General features: G+C 40.0%; 1 protein-coding gene across 7 annotated transcripts in view; it reads right to left on the reverse strand.

Moving 5' to 3' along the window:
• Nucleotides 1–3,792, reverse strand: part of TRPM3 (transient receptor potential cation channel subfamily M member 3) — a 495,179-nt gene extending 491,387 nt beyond the window's left edge. For 4 of the 7 annotated variants that reach the window (XM_060610082.3, XM_060610081.3, XM_060610080.3 and 1 more), the window contains exon 1: nt 3,323–3,792. In XM_060610082.3, coding sequence (XP_060466065.1) covers nt 3,323–3,499 — 177 coding nt within the window. In that variant the 5' untranslated portion in view covers nt 3,500–3,792. The remainder of the gene's footprint in view (nt 1–3,322) is intronic. The other 3 variants (XM_060610083.3, XM_060610084.3, XM_060610085.3) reach the window with 3 other exon arrangements.
• Between the last annotated feature and the right edge of the window lie 16,004 nt (nt 3,793–19,796).

The following is a 19,796-nucleotide window of genomic DNA, read 5'->3' on the forward strand; positions in this document are numbered from 1 at the left end:
AAATCTTGAAACACTTAAGAACGTAGCAAATGACAACTGAAGAGAAATAGTTTCAACAGGGTCCCATTTGAAATGCATCCGTTTGAAAACAGCCTCTGTCTTTTGGCTATCATCATGATATGCCTGTCCAAAAATTCACTTTCAAATGTTATTTCCAAATGCAATCCCACATTCAAAATAGGAGTTGGTTGGCATGTTCAATATTTGCTGAGATGGACAAAGCAACAAATGAGATGTTTTCAGAGGAATAATAAGTATATTCCAACATTCATTCACTGAGTTTAATTCATGCTTCAAATGCCAGCCTCCCCCTTCTAGTTCTTTAGTATCCTGTTTCTATTAGGAAATGGGAAATACAGAAAATAGGATTATAAAGCCATTTCTAATTATTGGTGTGATGCTGAAGTAAGGTACCAAAGAAACACATTTTCAAGGAGAGGATATGGGGGAAATTGGCATGAGCCAAGTCTGTGAGAAATGGTGAGTGATCAGAGTCTAGTTAAATCTAACCTTGCCATCACGACCTCTACTGTGTTACTGACAAGTCAGAGCACTGGAATAAACATATTACCTCAGAAAAATGCCTGGAAGGGGACCAAAAATTACCTGTTGAATACAGGAATTGGGTTTGTTAGCTTATGATTTCAATGGGTTCCTGGACGCCCAGAGAATCCATCCATTAAATTAACATGGTGGTGGTAGGGTGGGGGAGGTGGAGTAAGAGACTGGGAAAGGGGGCATGGTTTTTAAGTATTTAATTTATGGACTAAAGCAGTAAGAACAGTGATCAAAAGATGTAAATGTTTGCTCAGGAACTTTCAATTTATTTGAAATATTAAAAGCAAGGCAAGAAGACGTAGGGACTAGCAAAGCAGACAAGACAGCAGCAATCCAAACGGGGAAAAAATTCCATGGCATTCCTATCCAGCACGTTGAGGCTATCAAACTCACATACAGAAGCAGCTCTCATTTCAAGTAACGCTGAAAGAATTTGGTTATCACTTTTTTTAATGATTTGAAATATGCTCACTATCTGAAGTTTCCTAGGATAGATCAATACCTTTCGAAATTACAGATGTCATTTGGAAAGGAACTTCTCTAGGACAACACATCATTTTTAGCATATTGAGAAATTTGGAAAGCTACCCATCAGTTTGGTTAATTAGATGAATTGTTTTTTTGTTTTTTTGGTTTTTTTAAATGTTTATTTATTTCTGGGACAGAGAGAGACAAAGCATGAGCGGGGGAGGGGCAGAGAGAGAGGGAGACACAGAATCTGAAGCAAGCTTCAGGCTCCGAGCCATCAGCACAGAGCCCAATGCAGGGCTTGAACCCACAGACCGTGAGATCATGGCCTGAGTCGAAGTCAGATGCTTAACCGGCTGAGCCACCCAAGTGCCCCAGATGAGTTGTTATAAAGCACCATGTTAATAAAGCACGGCGGGATTGAACCCTATACGGACCACAGTATTGGCACACAGGGCTGACAATACCTGGTGGTATAAAGCGTCAACAGCACTTTCTGTTAAGAAACAGGACAGCTATTCTCAAAATCAGTACTCTACTTCTAATAGATACTTCTCTGCTGGTTTTGTGACTAGGAAGTGATGAATAGCATTTCCCATAAAAGAAAAAAAAAATAAAGCACTAATGAATAATATATTGAGAGTCTTAAAAGTACACCTGTTAAGAAGGTCATTATGTAAGTTAAAAAGCATGATTTTGGGGTCAGGCCAAAGAATGCCTTTAAGTGAAAAATGTCTCTTGCTGCCCATGGAATTGCCGGAGTCAATTTTCTCAGTCCTAGTTGGATTTGTCAAGATAGTCTTTGCCCCAGACTCTTGATTCAATTCTGATTCTGGAGGAAAATTTACATTCATTTGTTAGCTCCCTGGCCTCATTCTTTCTCATGCCCTATCACACACGTTGTTCCAATACAGCAAAAGCACTTATGTCCAAGGACACTTCTCTCCCACTCCTTATTCCCAAATTGGTTTTTCCTCCTAAATACTCTTTTAGGGAAGCAAACCATCGCCATGACAACAATATGCTGGGGGTTTGAACAGGACCTGGGGCCAGCCTTTGTGAAAGTTAACACCGGTTTTTGTTGAACAGGATAAGGAAACAGCGGCCAATGCTCTGTGGTGAGGAACCACTTAACTGGACAGAACTAATTGTCCACATCAAACTTGACCCCACCAAAACGCAGCCTCAGCAAGAAAAAATAAAAATAAAATAAATAAATAAAAATATAATATTGAGATATAATTAATTCAGGACTAATTCTTTAATCCTCCATTGGAGACACTTTGGCTCAATATCCAGTGGTCATTAAATCCCAGTATCATATTAATATGGAAAAGAGAACGAAGAACTTTGCTTTGCCTTTTTAACTTCACATGGATGTGGGACATTCAGAGATATGGACTTCCCCCCTCCCCCCCCCCCACCCAAAATAAATGTTAGCACATTCTCTCTTCTGGAGAAAAAAATACACGCTTTGTCCACCTTGTAAATTTTATTTGTATTTTCTTCCCTATAATAAGGTCGATGATGGTGCAATTATTACGGAGTTGTGGGGACTTTTTCAGTACCTTCAATACATTTGCTTCTAGAAAGGAAGTGCTGCAGACACAGAGTAACAATTCTAAGCTCAGGTGTAGTACCATTCTTTTGTGTAACTCAGAGCGGGAGCTGGAGGCATACGTTCAATACATATTCAACCACACTTTCCCACTACTGGCTTCACTTAGGAGACTAAAATTAGCATGCCTTTCTAAAAACAAGGACACCAAAGAAGTCACAATCTGATGAGATTCATTCTCTGTCTTTACCTGAGCGACCACCTAAGGACACAAGGCTTTTAAAATAGTGAGGAGAATCCTTTGTTCTCTCAGGTTCCATTTAAAGGGAAAGTGGGTCGAAGGGCTTCCCCAGGGAGGGGGAAAAAAAAAAACCAGGAGCCAAATGCCTGGAGTAGGAGATTTCACTCCCATTACTATTCCCACCCTCCCAAAGAAGTTAATTAATTCTATTTTAGGAATGTTTAGGGCGGGGGGCTGAGGGACGGAGGGGAGCACTCGGGGAGCCCATTCTCTGCCACCATAATCTCATTCCCAAATGTGGCTCAGACCATCTCTCCTCCCTAACACCATGGGGGTCTACAGCCCGCTGACAGCCTCTCTGAGCCAGCCTTGGGCAACTGAGCCAGCACTGTAAGCATTTGTGCTCCCCGAAAGGTGTGTCCCAGCCCAAGTGTGAAGTTGGGTATTTAGACCTGCAAAGCACAATTAGAGCCATTCAAAGCAGCAAGTTACAGTACCTTAAGAAGTCTGACAGATGGGAGGAAGGCTGCGTGGCAAAGCTTCCGGATGGTCCAGTTTAGGGGACGAGGAGCATCAGTTTGATTCATGACCCCTTCCAAATTCCACCGGGAAAACCAAAAATTGCAAACCTGAGCAATGCCTAGAAAATAGACGGTCCCCCACGGCCTTGGCATCCCATGGTCATCTCCACACCTGCAAATTCCATTAGGGCAGAGGCTTCCTGGAACTTGGGAGACTACTCAAGTGGCGTTTCCTGAGCCACCGAACCTTCTTAAGAAAGCCACCTCCCCTCTCCCTGCAGCCGTGCTCATGCATACCAAATGTGGCTGAATGGAGGCACACTGCCTGCTGCTCCGGGGAGGGGATGCACCGTTTTGAAGGAGAAGGACAGCCTGCACAAAACAGTCTGTGGTCGCAGTCAGAGCAGTGTGCTCCGAACGCACGCTCCCTCTCCGGCTCTCCTCCCAGTAAACGCAAGTCAGGCGTTGGGGGAGAACCCGGGCCATTTGCTCCGCTAGCTTGCTTTGGGGGGGAGCCAGGAGGAGAGCAAGAGGGAAAATCAATAAATCCAGAACGAGGGAACTTGCACTTTCTTGCACAAAGCATCTTTGAGGGGCTGGAAACTGGCACGAGGGGAGGGGCTAGGGCACAGAGGGAGAAGGGATGCCTTCGAACGAGAAGATAAACACTTCCCTTTTGATTTGCGTGACACAGTAAATTGAGACCTATTTTAAGATGGATCCATAGTAAAATGCGCTGAGGTTTTTATTAACTGTGAGTGAAGGTCCTCGCCCTGATATATACATTATGTAGATGACAGACAGGCTTGCCCGCACAGAGAGAAGCAAACTAACACAGAGACAGTGGGAGCGGCAAGTTATCCCTTTCATAGAAAGCAGTGCAAACTAATTTATGTTTGGCTTACCTTTTAGAAATGGCAGTTTCTAAATCGGGGCTTATATCTTCCTGGAAAGCCACTGATACTCTGTCTCTGCAACAAAAGTTTAACCCTCAAGGTGCCACACAGGATGCTCTCTATAAAAGATCAAGTTTCCTCAAGTGGGGATCCTGACCCCCATCATTTTCTAAGGATGGCTTTGAGAGAGAAAGAGAGAGAGAGAGGCAGGAAGGCTGAGTTAGCATGGTTCAGGCTCCTGTGGACAAAGAGAATAAAGGAGAACTTTCAATTGGAAAGCAGAAATTGGATAATTTCACTTTGGTAGAAAGTGGTGAAATTCTGGTGGTTGGGAAGAGGAAGTTCATGTCACAACCAAGCGTGAACTTGCCACACATCCTCTAGGCATCAGACCACAGTGGGTGAAGTTGACTGATGGCATGGCGGCCCAGAGATTCACCACATCCTTATAGGATTGCCATCTTACGTTATTTTCCCTCTTTAAGTCCCTCCCCATGACTACACTGATTTTCCACATCTAATTAACTCGAGGAGATTAGTAACTCCTAGCTCCACGATTTATGCATTCTGAAGCAGCATTAAGATGGGGGAGGGCGGACATGCTACACTGGGACCCTGCTGTAATTCAGAATTTGGGATCTGAACCCACCCTTTATTCCTTCGAATAAATACCTGACACGTTGCATTGTAACACTATTTCCCTCGCAATGGTCCTGTGTTAGAGCACCAAGGACACTTGCAGAAAAATCTCATCTAGTGGTGGAACCCAGACCACTGACTTGCCTTGTAGAAAATTCAGTGTCTGATTATCACTGTAATAGGTCCCCCGTGCAGTTGGTTCATTTTCTGTCACCATTCTATTTCCACAATGCATTAAAGATCACTTTAAAATAACAACAGCTAACACGCACATGTCAAGCATTGTGGTCAGCATTCCAGATGCATTTCCAAAGTTCGTGTCATCAACAGCCCTATGAAGTAGATGCAGTGGTCATATCCCCACTTTAAAGATTAAGCAACTGTGGACTTGAGAAACTACTAACCGGCCGAAATCACTTAACTAGGAAAAGTAGGATTTGGATCAAAACCAGTCTATTGGACTCCAAAGACAAGCTCTCTCTTCTTTCTTCTTTTTCTTTTATAATTAAGGGGACCCAGTGCCTCTGTTTTCCGGTGACGTAACTATGTAAGAGCTGAGCTAAAAGCTTAAAGAAGAAATGCTCAGCATTTCTTTCAGGTAATTTCTTTAGTGTGATGTTGATGCAGTAGTGACCAAAAGAAATTGTAGAATCAGGCTACATGGTTCAAACTCTAATTCTGACCCTGGCCTTGGGCAATTTACTCACCTAATCTGTGCTTTGCAGTCTTCATCTATAAACAGAGATAAAAATGGAAACACACCTGAGGTTACTGTGAGGACCACACAAGCTACTCATGTGCCCTCAGAACAGTGCCTGGTACAGACTAAGTCCCTTCCACCAAGATCCATCTTCCAGGCAGCTTGTGTTGAAGTTGAAGGAGGAACCCACTGGTAATTTCCATTCAGCATGCATGAGTGTATGCATTTCTAGGGCCAGGTAATGAGGTTGAGCAAGACAGATTGAATCTCAATGTTTCCTATCAGTTACCATGCGTTTCCTAACTGGGGTAAAAAGGAATGCGGGAGCCTTTAAGTTAAGTATGTTTTTCCTCATGCTATACTGCAGCGTGGTATTCAGCAGATTATAAGAGGTTGCCCTCAGTGGAGATTTGAGGCTCCAGGATCTCTGAGCTTTTAAATGCTAAGCAGTGGTTCCCTTGCAGTTGTGGGAAGTCTGACCCCAAGAAAATACTGCAACATGCAGTCCCCTCTCGTCTGCCCCTCACTGTTCAGGACCCCACAAAAATGACAGTGTCATTCTGAAAACTCACAACCTTTGATCCTAGTCCCTTTAATTCTTAGTGAATGACGTTAGTCAAAGAGAATAGTTAGGAACCCTGCAGAACAGGAAGCAGGAGGATTCTCAGCCCTCTCTAATGGCAATTAGAGAGCAGCACAGAACCTCTGGAGGATTGCTCTGGAGACTATGCTGCAAGAGGTATAGATCAAAGAAGGCTGGCAGCGCCTGAGGGGGGGGTTCTTATTCCATCACTGGAGTAGTTTGTGCCAGAATTGTTTGCTATCACAACATTTCAAGCAGGGTTCTCAGGAACCCACCCCCTTCAAGAAATGCAATTTTTGCATGGAATGCTGCCTTCCTGGGTTTGAGAGAGAAGTCTAATGAGGAAAGAGCTGAGATCACACGAGCGAGCCAAGCCCTCAACGTTAGCCTCTCATCAATCCAAAAGGCTTGTTTACAAATTTGATGAACGTGGATGTTTACACATCTGCAGAAAAAATTCTAGCAGACTTAAAAACCTGACACAGCCGGGTACCTCAGTTGGTTAAGCAGTTAAACGTCTGACTTTCGGCTCAGGTCATGATCTCATAGTTGGTAGGTTTAAGCCCCACGTCGGGCTCTGAGCTGACAGCTCAGAGCCTGAAGCCTGCTTGGATTCTGTGTCTCCCTCTCTTTCCCTCCCCCACTCATGCTCTGTCTCTCTCTCTCAAAAATAAATATTTTTAAAAATGTTTTTTAAAATATGACAAGGACATATTAGCTGTCAGTGTCCTAACAAATAGCAAACCCAACCCATCGAATCTCTGCACTCTGAAGTCTGCCTTTGAACAAACTATTTCTCTTTCATGCTTTGCATTTCCCATGTAAATGATGCTAAATTTAAGAATCATGATAAGGGGAAAAAAAGAATCATGATAAGATTTGAGCTGTCTCATGGATGACAATGAGCCACAATATAAACATTCTGTATTTCTTCCTTTGGGAAACTATGTTCCTTCTCTTTAAAAAAAATCTAGGGGTGCCTGGGTGGCTCAGTCAGTTGAGCATCCAACTTCAGCTCATGTCATGATCTCACAGTTCGTGAGTTTGAGCCCCACATCAGGCTCTGTGCTGACAGCTCAGAGTCTGGAACCTGCTTTAGATTCTGTGCCTCCCTCTCTCTCTGCCCCTCTCCCACTCATGCTCTGTCTCTCTCAAAAATAAACATTTAAAAAAAATCTCATGGCACCCTCAATGTACCACTTTGTACACTGTTTTACTTTACATCCTTTAGATATAAAAAGGGGCTGACCCATGAAAACCTAAGAAAACAGAAAGGCAAGGACACAGTGTCTGGGTAGTTCAGCATTCCAAAGCCTCCTGCTAAAATGTGTTTCCTACACCAAACACTCAAAAAAGGCTCCAATGTAATTTTTCACAGTATATTTTAATGTTGAAGTTCAATAGGTATCTGGAAAGTAATTGAACAGATATTTTCAGGCTCTAACAGTAAACGTAACATACTTAAGTGCAGAAAGATGATATGTAAGCATTCAAGGGAAACAGCATGAACAGCCCCAATGGTAAAGTCTTTGTAAGTAACTTCATGTACCACAATATTTTGTGACCTCACTATTAACTTCCTACTTGCTTTATGGTTGGCCTCGGGTATTAGCTCTGTTGCATTTGATAATTCAACAATTTTATCAGAAAATCATTTATGCTGTGAACCCTGACAATTTAACATTCTTATTTAAACAAAAACCCATGCTTTTTCCCATTTCTTCCCTTCAACCACAAATACAGTTATAATATTGTTAGAAATTTTTAGATGCTTCTACAGTGTTTTCCAAAACAGTAAATCTCTTTTTACATTTAATTGAGAGTGAACAGTCCTTAACTTACTTCCAAACAGATATTCTTCTAATAGGTGAAATACCTTCAATAGAAAAAACCCACATTGTTTTTTCCTTTTGGTATCTTTTATAGGTAATAGATTCTAAAATACATTAAAATCTATTAAAATAAAGGACTCACATTTATAGCTTCGATAGCACTTACTCCGTGTGAAATGACACTATCTCAGAATTAGAATACCTGTTGTCTCCATTCCCCGCCCCATTACTGAGATCTTTCCTCACTTCCCTGACTGCTGTCCACCCTTTGCACAAAAACTTACAGTGACAGGGAGCGGGCAAGATTTTGAGGCCACACATTCCATAGTTGGGCAGCTCTAGTGGCAGAAAGTCCCTCCCTCTCATTTCTAAAGCAAGCGTCTCTTCCAGAGAATGGCTGTCCCAGTGTACGGCAAAAGGCTCCCCTTAAACCTCTTCTCCTCAGTAGACAAATCTTAGACTTTTACTCCATCTTCACATGATGGATTGCAATTATTGAGAAATACTCTTAGGGGGACAGTCTCTATCATGTCATAAAGGAACTTTAAATATAATAGCGTCTAATCCTCTTCAATTCCTTGAATCATTTCTCATAAAGGTTCTTTCAGGAACAGCTGATACGCACACAGACGCTCTTTCCCTGACCCCTAGAGTGAGCATGCCCAACAGAAACTCCGTAGCAAAGTGGCCTCCTTGGCACCTGAAACCGGAAATGTGGTGTGTATTTTACCTTTTTGACCCTGACTCATCAGGGAGGCAGGGGTCAGCCCTGGCTAATGAGAAGCCCAGGCTTGTATCAAGAAATGGGCAGAGACTGGACCATCTGTGCTTCCTCTTCTGTATCTTTATCTGCTCATTTTGAGGTCAGACTCATTTCAAACCCCTCTTACTTAGCTGCATAGGCCTGGGCCAGTTACTTAACCTGTCAGTCTTAGTTTTCATGCTGTAAAATGGTATCTACAATAGTTTCCACTTTGGGGTTTTCGTGATGACAAAAAACTAGCACAATGCTTATACGGCAAACACACATTTAAATGGAATAATGGTTATGATGAGAGTTATTTTTTTCGCTGACACCACTGGCATAGTGCTTAGGAGCACAAGCCATACATGGCCTGGATGTCAACACCGTTTTACCCCTTTCGTGTAGCTCTGAGCAGTTTCTTAACCTCACTGCGCATTACCTTCTTCATCCACAAATTGCAGATAATTATACTACCTATGCCAGAGAAATACTGGGAAGTTAAATGGCTAAAATCTATGGAGCCCTTAAAAGAGAAACCGGCCCATGGTAAAAGGTCAAAAAATATTAGCAATTGAAATTATCAATATCAAGTTCTATGTATGGCCTTTCCCAAAGCTACTGCTCTGGAAAAGCAAAGCAAAACACAACTTCACGTCCTCCTTTGCTTCCTCCAGTTAGAAGATAAGCAGCAAACAACACATGTGAGGAGACCCAGACAGGGCGCTTTGCTTACGGCTTTCCTTTCTGCAGCTCAGGGGATCACAGATTCCATTAATAGAGTATGTTTTGCTTCCGAAAACCCTAAGGTATATATGCAGCTTCTGTCTCACCAAAAATAGAAACCCTACATGCAGACACACACACACACACACACCCCAAATATTCAAAGGCCAAAAGTTAATACACATCGTCATTCAAGCTTTGAAAACCTAAAACTTCCATTTACAAAGGGGATAATTTTGTGGGATTTCAGGGGATGCTGAAATTTTAATGAGTCCATGGAGGCTTGTTAAAAATATAAGAATTTAAGATATGCATTTCTAAACCACTTAATATATGCCTTCTTCTAATATCTGCAAGGCTATTCATTACTGTAGATGTTCTCTACTCTGAGCCTAGACCTCTCTCTCTCTTTCTCTAACACACGTGTGCACATACAAACACACACAGAATATAGTTATTTTATATAATTTTCCATTATGAAGCCAAAAATCTGACCAACTTGGTGAAGAACTCATCAATGAATACCTTTTGGGAAGGGGATTTTAAGCTGTGAATCTCCAATTAGTGTTTGACTAAATCGTGTGAATTGGAGGGAAGCTGAACATTTCATTGCTGACAGTGCAGCCTAAGTCAGATCTTGGAGTCCATGGATGCTTAAGTAAAACACAAGTTCAAGCTCAAGACTCACATACACCTTCCCGAACACATTGAGAGCCAAAAACCTGCAGCAGCAACACCACACCCCTTTCTGCATCTGAGTTTCTGACACAAATTGCGAGCACTGGTTGAACCATAAGGTCTGCTCACCTGGGAAAGAGAGACATGCTGTGATTGGGACGATCCTGAGTGGTAGCTCTGCACAGCAGAGGATTTGAATGAAGAAAGCTAACGGAAACCATACGTGCCGTCTATTTTTATCAGCCTTCCATAAAACGTATAACTGCTAATGTTTACTCTGATATCTTTTTAACAACCATAAGCCTTTCCTTTTTACCTTGACTAAGAGTAGTGGCAAGAATTAAATGACTTTAGCTTTTCAGAGGACTTGGTCTGGCTTTTGTTTTCTTTCTCTCTCTCATTGAGGAGACACAAAATCAATGCAAACAATATGGATTTTGAAACCGGAAGAACTGGGTTTGAATCCATATTCTATCACTGGACAATTCCAATAACCTTTATAAATCTTCATCTTAAAAAAACATAGTGGCTAATTAGCAATGGCTAATTATAATAATGTTACAATGATGATTAGTAACTTTGAGCATGTACTATGTGCTAAAATGTGCTAGGTCTTCTAAAGGCATAGTTCTGTTAGATGTTACTACAAACCTATTTTGTTTGCAAACAACTTTTGCAGCATTACTCTCCTCCTATTCATAGTATGGGTAATAGGTGAGGTAGTAGTCTCAGGACATCATAGACTCAAAGAGATTAAGAAATTTGCAAGTCACATGGCTGGTAAATGGACTTGAATCCAGGTCTATGATTCTATACTCTGTTTATCTGATTCTATAATCTATTCCCATCTCCACTACAATATGCTGCTGCCAATTAAAAAAAAAAAAAAAAGAACACTCACACAAGGTTTCCTGTGGTTTTCTAAAGCAAAGTAGTATTTGACCACTAATATAATCAGAAAAGAGGAGAAGCCACTCAGTGCATCTAACCTTAACATCAAAATCCTGCAGAGCACAGAAGGATTGAGGGTCTCTCAGTGGCTCTGGGTTTCCACATTTCCCTACTCTCCAGTTCCATCTGGGCTGGGGAAGCCTGCCCTGGGCAGCAAGCTCGCTGAGACAAAGATTTATCCTCACTCATTTAGTAGGCCAATATATGATTCAAGTGCCTGGGACACAGTATTTATTAAGTGGAAAAATGAATGTTTCTCAAGGATTCCCACGATTCTTGCAAGTGTGAGTTAAATTCTTTATATTCAAATACATTTAATTCCTACTATTCTACTTGAATACCCACCTGATATATTTTCCAGATGAGGAAACTGAGGCACAGAAAGGTTAAATATTTGCCCAAGTTTACACCCTGAGTTTCAGAGCCCTGGTTTTAATTCAAATATAAATTCCTGATATACTGTATGTTTTATAATAAATAAAAAATAAAATCTATTTTTAAGGCCACTGAGTTTCAGATACCTTGGTTAGCTATCTTATAACCCCATCATCATTCTTCACAACTGAAAAACCATATTCTCAACTATTTATCAGGGCAATAAGAGGTTGCAATCACACAAAAGACACACTTGGCCAGAAAACCTGGTAATTATCATAGTAAGTCAAGACCAAAGGTATCTGTGTAACCGTATAAGCAAAATGATGAGGATTCTTCTGGGTTACCTGACCTTTCTATGAAATATGCAGAACATCTGGGGGAAAATATTATCAAAACTCTACTAATGACCTGAAGCGGTTATGTTAGAAAATGAAGGTGCCAAAAAATTTGATTTAAAACAGTTTCTCAATTGGCTAATGAATCAGATTCTGACCGCTATTGTAAATCCAGCCCAAACTATCCACAGGAGCCTAACGGATACATGCACTGGCATAGGGTATCTCGTTCACTGCATGGGGATCCCAGGTGGGGAGCCCTCCTCGACAAGAAAGCCAATAGATGACTAGAGGGAAAACTACAATGTCCTGTACTACCTGGCATTATCCCAATGGGAAAATCTTGAGAAACTATTGTTTCAGGTAATAAAAGGTAGATAAAGCTTTCCTGTGTGCACTTTTTCCTTGCATGTTAATTAAACTCTTTGCAAGTAAACCGCTGGCTACAGATCAGATGAGAGAAGGATCAGTTCTGTTTTATGAAATCACCCAGGATTAAAACCCATTAAGTCACTCCCATGAACAAAACCATCCAATTCTCCCTACGGAGTTGGGACAACTCCATTACAGCTCTTGTTTAAGTCTTTTTTACTTCTCAGAATTTGTAACTATTTAATTGACGTTTTTTGTTGTTGCTTTTATTATTTTTTTTGTTTTGTTTGCATCTCCATTAGGGTAGTTAGCAACTGTATCTCAGGTCCTATAGAACATCTAGAACTTGACAGACACCCAACCAAAATTTGGTGACCCAGGCAGGTTTGCTGTATCCTTTCTTTCATGTCATTTAAAGTTATAGTGTCTAGTGCTTATCTGCAAACAGGTGGGAACACTTACTGTTTTCTCAGTGCCTTTTTGCTCCCCCAAATCTTAACTCTATTGCCTTGAAAAGTCTAAGAATTGCTTATCTGATAACACAAGAATAACAAAAGGAGGATGTTCTCAGACTCTTTCCTGCTAGTAGAGATGATGCTCTAAACACAGAGGGATTTGGAAAAGAATGCAAAAGAAGAGTGTGGATACCAGAACTTGGATTTGAAAATAACTCATGCTAGAGAATTCTATCAGTTACCCTTGTGGTAAAACATTCTCAAACCTCTGGTCCATTCTCAAACATCTCCCATGATGGCAATTCATGAAGGGCTTAACCTAATTTCAGAAAAGGTCTTCATGAAGGCAAACTATTTTGCATAAAGACACATGTCCTTTTCAAGAGGACAGGAAGACCGAACTACACATCTGCTATCTTAATTAAATCATAATGACAATAAAACCAGGAACTGATGCTCATGCCTCACAAAGCAGTTTAAGAGGCCTATTACGGTTTGTTACTCACAATGATGCTGAAGCATGGCTAAGGAAGGTGGTATTATTAACCTCATTTTACAGATGAGCAAATTAAGAATGGGAAAACGTAATGACTTGGCTAAGGTCTCCAGGCTCAGTATTTCATTCTTTTCATTATGCCCATGGCCTGCCTCTCCACTCCAAGATTAATTTTTGGAATGAACCACGCACTGAATATTCAAAATATGTTCTTTAGGACAAAATACAGCATATACAGCATCATGAATGCATCTCAAAATCCTAACAGATTTTGAGTCTTCTAGGGAAAACAAAACAATAGCGACGAAAAGCAGAGCAGTGGTTGCCAGGGATATTTGGAGGATGGAGCTGACTGCAGAGGGACATGAGTAACTTTTTAGGGTGATGGAAATGTTTTCTATCCGGAATGCAGTGGCAGTAACTCAACTGTATGTAACTGCGGCAATTCATCAAGTGATACAGTCAAAATGTGTGAATTTTCTGTAGGTAAGAAACCTTGGGAAAATCTATTAACTGTTTTTTTTTTTCTGATTGCAAAACAATAATTGTTCAATATAGAAAAGTTTGAAAACTCCCCAAAATATAAGGAAATAAAAATTACCTAAAATTCCATTACCCATAAGTAACTATGGATGTGATTTTTGAAAATTTGTCAAGTATTTCAGGAATCATGCTTTACCTATAGCTTAATAAGATTATTGTATCATGAACTCATCTCCATGTTATTCAATAGGCTTAGAAGATACAGTATTACCTGATTGTATAGAATTCTATGGGTTATTCACCACAAGATAATCAGCCTGCTTCCATTTTTATTGTTATAAATAATGCTATTAAGAATATGCTGTATTATACATTTTTGTACACATCTGATTATTTCCTTAAAATACCATTTAGGAGGAAGCATAATTGGCTCATAAGTCATGAATTTTTTTCAGTCTCTTGATAGGTACTTCCAAACTGCTATCCATTTTACATGCCCCTCAGCAATACGTAAAAAATGTCCCTATTACTAAATCATTGACAAAACTAGTCATATCATTAATTTAAATTAACTTTTGGCTAAGTTGATCACAGAAAAAGAAATATCATGCATTTATTTGGTAACTTATAAAGCTCCATTTTTCCTGTGGCCATTTGTAATTCTTCTAGTAAATTGCTTCTTCTTACGTTAGTGTTTTATTTTTCTTATGAATTCATAGCAGCTCTCTTGTACTAAGGGTACTGTCGTAGGAGTCACTAGCATGTTTGCAATTCTCTATTTGTCTCTGAATTTTGTTCTGTTAGTTTTAAGCAATTTTTCAACATATACACATTCAAGGCTAGCAGTCATTTCTTTGGTAGTTCTCACTATTGATGTTATGCTAAGGAAAGACCATTGCCAACCCACGTTCAGATCAACACCTGTTTATATATATTCTTACAGCTGTTCCATCAGAACTCTCAGCTCCATCTTGGCTCTGTTCTCCTTCCTTCCTGACCTCTTTATTTCGCCTACTATGAAAGTCTGTGCACAAGTGTGCCTAGCCTATCTCAAAAGCTCTCCCTTTCATTATATTTTAAATATTTTGACTACAATCTCCTTGCTGATACTTAAGCAAACTGCAATACTCTATTACTCTTTTTATTACAGTCCCATCCAAATGGTGTGATAAAATTCCTTCAACAGCAACTGCGAATACAGGATCCATGATATAATTGACAATCTGTTCTAAAGGATGCCTGTTCCTTCATATTTTCAAATATTATTAAGGCTTTTTCCTTCTTACAAACATTATCTCTGTAGAGGAAAGAATCCAGCTGCCTTGGAATTCTGTCATCTCAGGGTCTGATAGAGGCAATCCTGCAACATTCAGTGTGGTAGTGATCTCTGCCACAAGACGTACAGGAAGAAGTATTGAGTGAATTGAATGGCATCTTACTGGCCAACCATTGAATAAACGAATGTAAGCCACTACAGACTTTGAAGATCAGAGCCAATACCTTGAACTGAGCTCTCTGGACTGGTAGCCAGAAAACAGAGAACTTCTGTTTCTTAGAGCTGTCAACTAGGCACCAAACCAGTTGCGGGAAAATCCAATCTGAAAACTCACTAAGCTCTCACAATAGTAAAGACAAGCAAGAGGCAAACAGATCAAGAACAGTCAACAAAAGGAACTCGTCATAAATACACCTTACAAGAGCATACTTACCTAGATGCCAACATTCTGGAATTACTATGATCATCTTCAGCATCCTTGAATGACTTGAGTGACTCTTCAAGCATCCATCTGGAGCCAAAACTTATTTTTGGACTCAGAAGGTATCTTATGTTTGCATCTTGTCCATACGTTGGACAGCAAATTCTCAGACACTCTTCACCTCCCTAACTAATCCCCTCTTTACACAAATCCTGCCATCTGTTACCTCCAGTTCTCTTTGAGGGTGTAGGGCAGAGAGAAGGGTGAGAGGCAGAAGCCATGGAGACAGCATTATACAGAATGGGAGTAGGTAGTATGGAGGCCAAGGGAGCTGGATTTTCCTCCATGTGTACCAGTAAGCAGCAGTGTCAACTTTATCAGGGCACCTCACTCCTCTGGACCTCAGGATGATGGTATAAAGTAAGAGCAATGTTGACACTCTGGTGAGGTCTTTCGAGAGCTAACATTTTACATATTGAGACTAATGCCTTCCTAGATTGTTTCCATCCATTTTCAGTGTATTACAAATAAACCATTTCTACCATTATCTATTTGGAATAAGAAGTGAATATTGCCTAGTATTTACTGCCCCTATAAACAGGGCAGCCTTCAAGGATAAACTCATCTCTAGAGCCACGTGGAAGCAGAGATACAGAGACTTTTGCATTCTGTAGGAGTTTATGCTGTGAAACATCTGGGCCAGATATACCTCAACGTATGGCAATCTTCAGTCAAAAAAAAAAAAATCTATCAGCAAATTTCAGATCGACTTGATTTTTCTCAGACTGAAATAGTCATGTGTCAAAGGCTATTAATATAGAATACAAATATTATTTGTTTGCTGAGGAATTACATAAACATATTTCTCTAGGCCTAGAATTTTATCCCACTTGATCATAAATTTAAGGTTTTTGCACATTTTTGGAGACAATATTTAAAAGTGATTTAATTAACACTGACTGCACTAAATGGACAGATTGAGATTGATTCATCTAACCAATTCCTTCTGAATGTCTGCTATTTGTCTAACACTATGCCAGTTTCTAAGGATGAAAGAGGTTCAAATATAATCCACACAATGATGCAACACATCACATTACTTGAAAAAACAAGAAGTTCACACAGCATAGTAAGTGCCACCAGATAAACAAGATAGGACAGAGACTTCAAGACCAGCTAAAACCACAAATACTGTAGCTACTGGCTCGAAGTGTTAATCCTTTAAATTCTCCTTTGGAGGAGTGGGTGAGTGTCATGTAGGAAATGATTAAAGATTGCTAGGACCAGCCTCTCCTCTACTGCCCTAAGTCATCCAATTCTGGGTACTCCACCAAATATGGGTACTCCATCTAGTAACATAAAACTGTCACAGGGGCACCTGGGTGGCTCCATTGGTTAAGCATCCCACTCCTGATTTCAGCTCAGGTCATGATCTCACGGTTCATGAAATCGAGCCCCACATTGGGCTATGTGCAGACAGTGTGGAGCCTGATTGGGATTCTCTCTCTCCCTGCCCCTTGTCTACTCATGCTCACTCGCTCTCTCTTAAAAAAAAAAAAAACAAAAAACACTAACATTAAAAAACTAAATGTGTCACAGGTACCCACACTCATCTGAGAAGATAGTTTTGATTTAGGACCATCTTTTGATTGCAACCTATTTCCTGAGGATTTTTCCTCTTCAACCCTACTTACTTCTCAATCAGTTCTTCCCAGTTGTATACCTTAGTCTCCTTGACAGAAGTTCTAATAAATGTATTAGCCTCCTCCTTAGGACATTTCCAGGAGTATTATGGTATGTCTAATAACACTCAAATGTCCACTCTATGACAGAAGCTAGGTAGGTGCTCCTAACTTTGCTCTTTAATCCAGGTCTAGATCAGCATATGCAGAAAATGCTAAAAGGAGCACAGGAGAGGGAGTATCTGGGGGTGGTCTCAGTCTGGAGCACAGGAAGACATGCAATTTCTAAGCTATTACTGGGAGCACCAGATTTTTGTAAATTTAACCGAAGGCACCCTGGATAGTCAGAACAGCCCTGGGAAAGGCGAGGAAGGAAGAGGGCCCATGGTAACCTTTTGAAGACAGAAAGTAGTTTTGTATGGCTAAAGAATAGGCTGGGGGTGGACCATGATGGTTTGAATTAAGATGCTTGAACTGTATCACTGCAGTGGATGGGGTCGGGGTGGGTTCAGGAAGTTGAGAGGCTCTGAAGTGTGGGAGTAAATGTGATCAGGATTCCATTTCAGAAAATGACTCTAGAATCTGTGTAGACAATCACAACTAGAGAAAGGAAAACAAATAGTAGTAATTCATGTTTTTAGTGGTTGACCAAATTTTTCTTTAACCTCTGGAATCAAAGGTAAAATTTTCTTAGAGAGTTGAGACCAACATAATGCTCCAAGTGGGTGCTTAAGAATGCAACAAATTATTTTTTATGTTGTGACCAATCCTTGAAACTAATATAAAAGTATTGAAATTCACACAAAAGAGACAAGAGGAAAAGGGTATTACTTCAAAAAAAAAAAAATAAAGATTAAGTGTCACCATTTTCATGGCTTCAGCTTAAGGCAAAAATCTATTACCTTTGAGACAGCTTCTCCCCTGTACCAAGAACATCAAATAAAAATCTAATAGTCTGATAAATATCAAGTGAACAGATTACTTTAAATGCTTTAGTAAATACTTAAGCTTGTCCAAGTGTTACTAACATGAAGAATGATAACTGAGTTTTGAAGATTCATTAGTGGGATTGTAGAGAATATATTTGGCAACTATGTCAACAAATTTAGGTAAAATGGCTGAGCAATTCCAATTGTTTTAATTTTTTTTTTTTGAAAAAAATATGGTTCTTCTCTTATTTCTCTTTAATTTTCCACATGAAATAGCACATGACTTTGGGTTATAATCCTCATCAGCTCTTTGTTTTGATAGGTCACCAAAAGTCTCATATGCAAAAGATTCAAGGGTTCTGCAAAATGTCCAAAAGGAAGCTTCAGGCTTAGAGGATACATTTCATGCATTACTTTTACAAAAGCAACACTTTTCTACTATTTAAGGAGTTTAAATACACATTTAAGAATCTTTTGCAAGTAGAAATAGACACCGGAACTTTGCAAAGAGGAAGTAGAGTAGTCCTCCCTTGTTTGCGGGCGATTCATTCCAAAATCCTCCCTCTCCTCCCTGGGGATGTCTGAAACCGCAGATAGTACTAAACCCTACATAGATTATGTTGGTTCCTATGCATACATAACTATGATAAATTTATAGTCACAGGAAGATATTAACAATAATAATAAAATAGAATTCTTCTAACAATATACTGTAATCAACACACTGTGAATGTGGTCCCTCTCAAACTATCCTACTTACTGTGCACATCCTTCTTGTGGCGATGTACAAAGACAAAATGCCTATGTGAGGAGATGAAGTGAGATGCCTAATGTAGGTTACCATTGACCTCCTGACACTATGGTGGAAGGAAGATCATCTACTTCCAGGCAACAGTTAACCACAAACCACAGTAACTGAAACCACAAGAAAGCAAAACCATGGATAAAGGGGTAGGGGAGATTACTGTATTAGAAATCAAGAAAAAATAGAAAGGGAACTGAGCATAGAAACCTCCATCCTCTAACTCACATACCTAGTTCCTCATCAAAGGTCTCCTTAGCTTCTCTATCCAGCTTGTCCTCTTTTTGTTTATATTTGCCCCGCAGCATCTGAGGACAAAATCTGGTGCTTTTCTATTTCCAGGTTTTAAATGAAAAAATTGCCCTCCAATTGGTTTTTCAGTGTTTATAGGCGTTTCTAACTAGAAAGCATTTTCTACACATCCTTTTTTAAAGTTTATTTGAGAGAGAAAGAGTGAGCAGGGGAGGGGCAGAGAGAGAGACGGAGAGAGAAAATCTCAAGCAGGCTCCACACCATTTGCACAGAGCCCGACATGGGGCTCAAACCCACCAACCATGAGATCATGACCTGAGCCAAAACCAAGAGTTGGGGGTTCAACTGACCAAACCACCCAGGCAGTCCAGTATGCATTCTTTTTTTTAATGTTTTCTCAGTTTAATTAAAAATCATAGAACCAACCACTGAATTGCAGACTACAAATGGGTGGTTTTTATGGTAAGTTGTATCTCAGTAAAGCTATTTTAAAAAATAAAGCACACTATAATATGTAAACAAAATTACGCCTGAGTTACAGTTCCATTTTCCTAATCTTACAACTATTTATTAGGTGGAAGCCATGTGATTTCTCCGGGGGAGAGTCTCTTTTCTCTAGTTGGCTTTCTGATCCCTTCAGTATATTAATGGCATACATTTCAAAGTCATGTACACTTCTGCCTGCTCCAATATAAAAATTGATTTTAAAATGTGTTTACTTGTTTTCCCATTTACAAACCAGAAAAATACTCCTCCTCAAGGCTCCTAACTTGTCATACAGCACTTGGATAACGTAGTTATACGTTATACTGGCATATAACT

The sequence above is a fragment of the Panthera onca genome, chromosome D4 (genome assembly GCF_046562875.1).
Source record: "Panthera onca isolate mPanOnc1 chromosome D4, mPanOnc1 haplotype 2, whole genome shotgun sequence".
Classification (NCBI taxonomy): domain Eukaryota; kingdom Metazoa; phylum Chordata; class Mammalia; order Carnivora; family Felidae; genus Panthera; species Panthera onca.